At 41.4% G+C, this 9,969-nt stretch overlaps 1 protein-coding gene across 1 annotated transcript; it reads right to left on the bottom strand.

Moving 5' to 3' along the window:
* Window positions 1–8,926: 8,926 nt before the first annotated feature.
* On the bottom strand, window positions 8,927–9,583 carry LOC138901282 (uncharacterized). Its single transcript, XM_070189034.1, has 2 exons — window positions 9,312–9,583; window positions 8,927–9,245 (listed from the first exon to the last, which is right to left on the bottom strand). The coding sequence occupies exons 1-2, from the start codon at window positions 9,581–9,583 to the stop codon at window positions 8,927–8,929; spliced, it is 591 nt and encodes a 196-aa protein (XP_070045135.1).
* Between the last annotated feature and the right edge of the window lie 386 nt (window positions 9,584–9,969).

Raw genomic sequence — 9,969 nt, 5'->3', positions numbered from 1 at the left:
TCTCATCCATGGAAAGGCAGAGTTTAGCCTCATGCAATGGAAGGCAGAGTTCAGTATTATGAAATAATGGAGGCAATGCTTAGCCTCATGCAATGTAGTCGAGATAGTGTTTAGTCTCGTGCAAGTAAAGGCGGAGTTTAGGCTTATGCAATATTGTAGGAAATGCTTATCCTCATGCAATGTAATGGAGCCAATGCTTAGCCTCATGAAAGGGAAGGTATAGTTTAGCATTATGAAATAATGAAGGTAATGCTTAGCCTCATACAATGTAGTGGAGATAAAGCCTAATCTCATGCAAGGAAAGACAGAGTTTAGCGTTATGCAATAAGGGAGGCAATGCTTAGACTTATGCAGAATAAGGAGCGTAGTGCTTAGCCATATGCAGAGAAATCAGGGCAATGCTTAGCCCTGTGTAGTGATGAGGGCAATGCTTAACCTGATGCAAAGAAAGTGATGATAAAATATGAAGAAGCAAAGTGGTTCTTAGCTTGACGCTTTACGTTTGGTGACTTCTGTTAGTGTGAAGATAGTGATCTCGTTGCATGTGTTTGCCATGTTTGTTATGCCTGCATCCAAAGTAAAAACGTGAGTTTTGGGGAAGGTTGGTTCGTGCCTCATTTCGCCTTAGCTCCTTGTCTTGACTCCTTGTTTGAGTCACCCTGGGTAACATTTGGCTATTACTGAAATGAAATTTTTTAAAATATGCGTTTGCAATAAAATATTTATAAGAAATGCAGTTTTCAAAATGTGTTATGACGCATAAAACAAATAATATTTGTTGAACTATAGACTGTGACACGTTTTGAGACATTACAACCTTCTCGACTTGGAATTTTGAGGATCCTCCTCAAAATTCTACCCCAGTTTAAATACATACTTTCGGCAATACCCTTCTTTGGTGATCCTTGACTTAATGAAATTGACAAACTCGAAACCTTGACCCGGTTCATGACCGTAGAGGGGAATGAAGATTTTATTATGATGTGATCGAATCCACAGGGCTGCCTACATGTACCCTCTTAAATGAAAATCAGGTCAAACGTAATTCATGTTACATCAAAAGAAAGTGCAAATACAATCATAAACATAATATCTCTTCACTGTGTCTGAATTGATACGTTTTGGCCATATTTCTCCATCCATCCCTGCAAGTATAAGCGCTCCTCCTGTTAGTACTCGGTAAACCATGTAAGGGACTTTCCAATTAGATGAGAATTTCCCTTTTGCTTCGCCCTGGTGTGGGAAGATCTATTTCAACACCAATTGCCTCGATCCAACCTTTTTGTTGAAAGCCCTTGCCATTCTATTCTGGTAGAGTTGACCATGACATACTGCGTTCATCCTCTTACCATCAATTAGAGATAATTGCTCATACCGACTTCGTATCCATTACACATCACTGAGCCCATCCTCCTGTATGATTGTCACGCCCCAGAATCAGGAAACGTGACTGGCGCTCAACCGAGTGAACCCGGCCGAGCAAGCCTGTTAGATTTACTTCTACCCAAACTCATCCATGAATAACGATAATACATATTTTCTTTAATAAGACAGTATGGTGATCATGTCTACAATACCAATTCATTACAAATAGTTTCATCATTTTAAAGTCTCCAATGGAACAGATAATACAACCATAACATAACATAGTTTAACTTTTCCAGCACCATTATACAACCCACACTATGTCTACGGTGCCTCTATAGATAAAGAAGAGTACTACGATAATGCCAGCAATAAGGCCCCGGCTATACCTCAAACACAGTACACAAAGAACAAAAGATACATGACCCCGGAATGAAGTGGGGCTCACCAAGTCAGCTGGGAAGAGAGTGTACCGCAATCACTAATCGATGTCTCCTGCTATGGAACCACCTGCATCCATTAAATATGAAGCGCCCCCGGAAAAAGGGACGTTAGTTCCATCGAATAGCACTAGTATGAAAACTAAACACCAATTAAAGAAATCAGATGTAAAGTATGAATATGATGAATCAGGGCAGCAATAGAATAGCATAGATAACCGTTTAAGCCAGAGCAAGCTTATTAAGAGCTGTCAATAACATTTAAAGAGTTTAAGATGAGATCCTCTGTAACCATCTTTACACAAAGTAGCCCCGCCGCCTCACCCCAATATATGCAGGTGGAGGTGTAAGCACAATACCACAACTCTACTCAAGCGGCCCTACCTCCTGACCCCAGTGTATGCGGTTGGAGGTATAACCACAGTACCAAGAACCTACACAGAGCGGCCATGCCGCCTCACCCCAATGTATGCGGGTGGAAATGCATCAATGATGCCAATACCTACACAAAGATGCTATACCACCTCACCCCAATATATATATATATATATATATATATATATATATATATATATGCGGGTGGCGGTTCAACAACAGTACCAAAACCATACACAAAGCGGCGTTGCCGCCTCACCCCAATGTATGCGGGTGGAGGTGTAGTCCCAATCTCAATCTCTACACAATTTGACATAATAATTTCCACATAAATCACGACTTGGAATTATAACATGTAAATACACAATCCATAGTTTGGAACACATTCTCACTTTATAATGCAATATGAAAAGAGCATTTGAACACAAATTAAACATATATCTTTGTCACAAAACTTATTCGGAAGACTCGATTTGAAATCAACATCTTGGAACTTACAAGGGTAATGGGGAATCCAATTTTTAAAGAAGAGTTTAGACAACATACCTCAGTTTAGCTTCCTTAAACTCTAAAATGTTCTGGAAATCTTAGCAACTTCAATCTATATTAGAAATGTAACAAATGAACCAAAATTAGGAAGATGATCATGGTTCTAGCTCATTCGAGCATTTTATCAAACACTAGGTGTGCATTAAGGTTTCAAGGTTCTTTTATGGAGGACTCCATCAGCCCACAACCCATTCCTTATCATTTTTAGCTCAACAATCACCCTACACCCCTTGATAATACATACATGCAAAACAACCAACTCTCATACCCAAGAATTGTCTTGCTAATTACCCATTATTAGATAAATTTCGAAATTAAGGGCTAGGGTGTAGAATCTTACCTCTAATATGAAGACCTAGTGAGTTTTCCTTGTTGATCTTCAAAGAATTGAGCAAGAATTGAAGGACAATTTGTTGAAGATCACTCTCTCATTCCAGGGCACTCTCTCACTCTCAAAATGTCAGATTTTAGCTCCCAAATGGTCCATTGCGTCTATTTAACGAAGTAGGGTTGGGTTGTAAAAACCCAAAAATGAAGCTACGGAACAGGGTCTGCGATTGGATATGCAATTGCATAATTGATATGCGGTGCATATTGGCCGCACAATTTGGCCCCCAAAGCTGATGACACCTACCTCGATCTGTGGTCACTATGCGGCCCGCAGACCTGTTCTGTGGTCGCATAGTTGATCGCAAAATGGCATCCAAGACGGCCCGCCTCTGATTCACTCTGCGACAAGCTTGCGCACAGAACAGTTCCTTTACTCCATAGTTCTTTGTTCAGCCCAAAAAGTTCGAGCCGCGGTAAGCTTGCTCGCCGTGAACAATTTCTACAATCCTCAAACACGTAAGCCTACTTCGGCACCACGAAACCTTAAATTCCTTTGCGAAAGTTTACGTGGCCTTACAATGATTCTTAGGGAGGGAATCTCCACTTTGGCAGGTATAACAACTTCAGTATCGTAGACCAGTAGATAGGAGGTTGCCCCTATTGACGTACGAACTGTGGTAAAGCAAACAATAGCTTCTCATGCCATTGCTTATAGTTGTCTATCATCTTCCTTAATATCTTCTTGATGTTCTTATTGGCAGCTTACACGACTCCATTCATCTATGACCAGTATGTTGTAGAATTTTGGTGTTTGATCTTGAATGTTTCACACATGGCTTTCATCAGATCACTATTGAGATATTCCGGCATTGTCGATAATGATTGACTCAGGTACTCCAAATCGACAAATGATATGATTCCAAACGAAGTTTGCAACGACCTTCTTAGTCACAACATTATAAGAAGAGGCTTCAACTTATTTTGTGAAGTAATCTATAGCTACCAAAATGAACAAATGTGTGTTCGAAGCAGCGGGTTCAATTGGTCCAATGACGTCCATGCCCCAGTTAGAGAAAGGCCAGGGTGAACTCATTGCATTGAGTTCATTAGGTGGCACTCGTATCATATCAGTATGCACCTGGCATTGGTGGCACTTATGTACATACTTGATGCAGTCTGTCTCCAAAATCATCCAGAAATACCCTGCCCTTAGTATCTTCTTGGCCATACGAACCCGTTCATATGAGGTCCATAGGTTCCGACGTGTATTTCTTCAAGCAATCTAGAAGCCTCCTTGGTATTGACACATCGCAGTAACCCCAAGTCAGGAGTCCTTCTATACTGAATTCCTCCGATCTAAAAGAAGTGGTTGGACAATCTTTGAAGCGTGCACTTCTGTGTGTGTGTAGCATTCTCTAGGTATTCCCCTTTCTCCAAATATTCCTTCATATCGTGTAACCATGGATTTCCGTCAAACTCCTCTTCAACATGATCACAATAAGCTGGCTGCTTACGAATCTCTATCGGGATAGGATCAATGAAATTTTTGTCTTGATGTTGTATCATGGAAGACAAGGTAGCCCGTGCATCTGCGAACTCGTTCTAAACTCTAGAGACGTGTTTGAATTCTATCTTCGTGAACCTCTTGATCAAATCTTATACACAATGCAAATATGACAATATTTTGGTTTTCTTAGAGGCCCATTCTCCTAATACTTGATGTACCAACATATCTGAATCTCTGATTACAAGCAACTCCTGAATATTCATGTCAATGGCCAATTTGAGCCCAAAGATACAAGCCTCGTATTATGCCATATTGTTGGTGCATGGGAACCTGAGCTTGGCGGATACCGGGTAGTGTTGACCGGTTTCTGATACTTAAGAAGCTCTGATGCCCACTCCTTTGAAGTTTGCGGTTCCGTCAAAAAACATCCTCCAACCATCGTATGTTTTGATAATGTCTTCCACCACAAACGACACTTCCTCGTCGGGAAAATACATCTTCAATGGTTTGTATTCTCCATCCACGGGGTGTTTTCCATGTTATCGGCCAACGTTTGCCCCTTGACCACCTTCAGAGTTACATAGATGATGTCGAACTCACTCAGCAATATCTACCACTTTGCTAACTTACCCGTAGGTATGGGTTTTTGAAAGATGTATTTTAGTGGATCCATCATTGATATAAGATATGTTGTAAATGCATAGAAATACTGTCTAAACGTTTGGGCTATCCATGACAAAACATAATAGGTGCGTTCCAACAAAGAGGAACGGGCTTCATAAGGTGTGAACTTCTTTCTCAGATAATATATCGCTTGTTTTTTTCTCCCGATTTCATCATGTTGGCCCAAGGCACAACCAAAGGCTCCATCCACCATGGACAAATATATTAGAAAAGGTCTTCCTGGCTCTGAGGGAACCAACACGGGTGGCTTAGACAAGTACTCTTTGATTTTGTCGAACGCCTTTTGACATTCTTCGGTCCAGCTCATCGCAACATCTTTCCTCAACATTTTGAAGATTGCTCACATATCACTGTTGACTGTGCTATAAAATGGCTGATATAATTGAGGCGTCCAAGAAAACTTATCACATCCTTCTTGTTCTTTGGCGGTGGAAAATCCTGAATAGCTTTGATTTTTGATGGGTCTAGCTCAATACCACGACGGCTGACGATGAAACCCAGCAACTTCCCAGCAGGGACTCCGAAAGCACATTTTGCATGATTTAGCTTTAGATTGTACTTTCGAAGCTGGTCGAAATACTTCCGCAAGTCTACTATATGATCCGAACCTTTCTTAGATTTGATGATAACATCATCCACGTACACCTCTATTTACTTGTGTATCATGTCGTGGAAAAGAGTCATCATGGCCCTCATGTAGGTACCCCCAGCGTTCTTCAGACTGAATGGCATCATTATTTACCAATATATCCCCCCTGACATGATGAAAGCTATCTCTTCGGCGTCCTCTTCGTCCATCCAAATCTGGTGGTATACTACGAAGCAATCCACTAAGGATTGGAGTTCATGCTTGGCGTAGTTATCGATCAATATGTGTATGTTGGGCAACAGAAATTCATCCTTAGGACTTGCTCTGTTCACATCTCGATAGTCAAAGCACACTTTAACTTTTCCATCCTTCTTTAGAACCGACACAATGTTGGCTAGCCAGTTTAGGTACTCGACCACTTGAAGGACCTTGGCTTTGATTTGCTTAGTAACATTTTCCTTTATCTTCAGACTCATATCTGGCTTGAATTTCCTGAGCTTCTATTTTACCGGCGGACACATAGGGTTAGTAGGTAGCTTGTGAGCCACTATGGACGTGCTTAACCCAGTCATATCGTCGTAGCACCATGCGCAAATATCCTCATATTCCTTTAGAAACCCGATATACTCTTCCTTCTTTGATGGCGATAGATGAACACTAATGCGAGTTTCTTTGACTGTTTTAGAATCCCATAAGTTAACTGCCCCAGTTTCTTCCAAATTGAACATTGGGTTGTTTTAAAAATTCCCTACCTCTTTGACAATTTCCTCAGGTATTATATCATCCTCCGGATCTTCCGACTCACTTTCCTTAGGTTGCGTTGTCTAATTACATGTCACAGTGGTAAGTTCATCAGGATATGTAATATTTATGCTGAAAAGAATGTAGAAAGATAATAATAAAAAAATAAAAGAAATATCGCATTAAGAAAACTTTAAATTGTCAACAAGTACGACTCGCTTTCTCGAGTAATTATTTTAAACCAAAATACTGAAAATGTCTTAAATGCCCAAAAACAATTTCAAAATAAATCATGCTAATTCTGCCAAGGCTACCCAGGTACTCGGCGAGCCCGAGATGGTGCAGCAGTCCAGTTCTTGAGAATAACTCCTTCTCCCACCATCTGAGTAGTAAGCTCTTCCTCCTCCTCTAAGATTACACTACAGTCCATATCTTTCTCGTCCAAAAACAGCTTCCTCATACCACCCAAAACCTTGTCTTCCTCGGATCCCCATATCATATTCGTCTGGCGGAACGTCTGGTTCAGTGGTGGTATGGGTTGTTCTAATAGATAGTAGGCGGCACGACACTGTGGCATCCAATCCTGATATTTTTGCACGGTAAATTCATACCCGAGAGCAAAGGTCTTGCCATGATATTGTGGTCGTACCAGTTTCGTGATCCTTTGAAGTTTTTGGCCAATACCCTTGTCGGTCTCATACCCCAACCACATCAATATGCGTTCTATCTTATTGCTCCACCATCGACCCTTCTTAATTGCTTTTACTCGCTCAATGTGATAGTATGTTTATCCTCCCAATTTCCTTTGGTTCTCAATAGCTGGCATAATTTTGTCGGTGTAGATAGGGTTGCTTCCATATCTGTGAATAATCACCTCTTGATAATTCCACTCGAACTTCACAGCCTGGTGCAGAGTAGAAGCGACTGCCTCACCTATATGTATCCATGGTCGTCCTAATAACAAGTTGTAGGTGGCAGATATATTTAGCATTTGGAATTCGTCATCGAACTTGGTCGGTCCCATCTGTAGATCAAAGTTGATTTCTCCGATAGTGGCTCTCTGAGATCCATATAACACCTTCACATTCAAGTTTCCCATATGTATCTCATGCAAGTCTTTACCCAATCTTTTTAGAGTAGTCAACGAGCATATGTTCAGGCTCGAACCTCCATCTATTAGAACCCTGGCGATGAACTTGTCTTCATATTGTACAGTGATGTGCAATGCTTTATTGTGACTCAACCCCTCCGGTGGTAGCTCATCTTTGTGGAAATTGATCTTGTGGCTCTCCAATATATGTCCTACAATATTGGCCATCTCCTCACTAGTGATACCGGTAGGCACATAAGCTTCCCTTAATACATTCATCAAGGCATTCTTGTGTGTATCTAAGTTTTTCCACTGGGCAGGATTCTTGTTCAGGTGATCAACGACAGAGTATTCCCTCACCTATACCTTCCTCAAAATATCATCAGTGTATATTTCCATGACAGGCGGCTTAGATGTGTTCTCTTTGCTTATTTCTCTAAATTCTCAGGTGTATAAACTCTACGAGTTCTGTTCATTCCTTGCACAGCACCTGTCTCCTCTATCTTGGCTTTTTTTTTTCTTCTCTCCTCTGCCACATAATCCTATGGGACAGCTACAAACTTATAAGACGGTATTAGAGCTACCATCACAGTGAAAAGTGTAGACTTCAAATGGTGCCTGGGTTTGCACCACAATTGGCGAGAGGGTGACATGAGATGTTTAAGGAGCATCACCCTCTTGAATAAGTCCGATGGATCCCTCCTGAACCCAATTTTCATCTGTTTCTATCACATTCACTCCCTCGCTCCTATGATTAGGAAGAGGGTTAATACGAACATTTGGCGCGACCTCCTTGGCTTGTATAACTTTGGTGTTGATCAGTGTCTGGATCATGTCTTTCATTATGCAACATTCCTCAATGGTATGACCCTGCATGCCTGAATGGTAGGCACAGGTTTTATTGGGTATAACCCACTGAGAAGGATTCTTAACAGCAATAGCAGGAATGGGGTTGAGCGATTGGGGTGTATTGTCTTGGATCTCTGCGGTTGGGCTATGGGTTCAGCGATTGGGGTGTATTGTCTTGGATCTCTGCGGTTAAAGATTGGTCGTGGCTTTGGGTAGTTTTGGTAGACGGGAGTAGGTGAATGGTAATATGCAGGTTGGGTATTATAGGTATGATAGGTGGGGGCAGGGTATTGGTATTTTGGAGGTGAGGGCTGATATGTGGATGGAGGTGTATGGTATGTAAGGGGAGACTTAGTGCCTTGGGATACAATCATGACACCCACTTCTTTATTCTTCTAGATACCTCCTTATTGCAAGGCTTTGTTGGTAGCTTGCAGCACCACAAAATTGGGCACAATTCCGCTCTTGATTCCTTCTTCTATCCTTTCCCCTAACTTGATGATATCTGAGAACTTATGGTTCTTTATAACCATCAATCTTTCATAATACTGCGGATCCTGAGCTCTAACAAAGAACTTGTTCATTTGTTCTTCTTCAAGTGGTGGCCTTACCTTGGCGGCATATGATTTCCAACGAGTAGCATACTCATGGAAGGTTTCTGTCAGCTTCTTCTTGAGATTATGGATATAGAAAATATCTGGCACATTTTCTGTGTTAAACCTGAACCTATCCATAAAATAAGATGCCATGCTCACCTAATTTACCCACTTATTCGGATTTTGACTGATATACCAACATAATGCATCTCTTGTAAGACTTTGCATGAATAATTTCATGTGGATTTGTTCATTTTTGCCTACTCCCACAAGCTTCTCACAGTAAGTTCTCAGATGCACCTTAGGATCACCGGTGTCACTGAATATCTCGAACATAGAGGATTTGTAACCCTCTGGCAGTTCTACATCTGGATGGATACACAAGTCTTCGTAGCTCAAACCTTTAATACACTTCCCTTCTTCAACACTTTGGACTCTCCCTGCCAGTTTCTTTAGTCCCTCTACCATGTTTCGGATGAGCATGTCTTTCTCAGTTGGTTCAGGTATGTATAGGGTTTGTTACGGGATATGGGGTAAGGTTTCCTTGTATATCGGGTTGCCTTGGTGTGATCATGGAACTTGAGTATATGGGTGATCATTGATTAAAGTTTGGGGATCGGGGGTGAATTGTGGTGCATTTTGAGGGTTGTGATAAGTGGTGGTTTACAGGTATTGGTTTGGATGATGTTGGTGTTATTGAGGTGTTTGCACTGGCGGCGGGTTAAGGTTTTGAGGAGTTGCATGGTGCGTGGTGGGAGAATTTTGCGTAGCTATGGGTGGTGGGTTCTGGTTTTGGGTGTTTTGCGGTGGTGTTTCTGAGTTGTTGTGTTTTCCTAGAGGATGTCAGGAACATA

Source organism: Nicotiana tomentosiformis, chromosome 11, assembly GCF_000390325.3.
Source record: "Nicotiana tomentosiformis chromosome 11, ASM39032v3, whole genome shotgun sequence".
Lineage (NCBI taxonomy): Eukaryota > Viridiplantae > Streptophyta > Magnoliopsida > Solanales > Solanaceae > Nicotiana > Nicotiana tomentosiformis.
The sequence above is the reverse complement of the archived record's forward strand: the minus strand, read 5'-3'. Positions and strand labels throughout refer to the sequence as shown.

Excerpts from the sequence above, each read along its gene's own strand:
- LOC138901282 (XM_070189034.1), bottom strand. The coding sequence starts at position 9,583 with ATGGTAGAGGGACTAAAGAAACTGGCAGGGAGAGTCCAAAGTGTTGAA. Across the intron at positions 9,246-9,311 it reads ACAAGAGATGCATTATGTTG|GTTCAGGTTTAACACAGAAA; the intron begins GTATATCAGTCA and ends TTTTATGGATAG.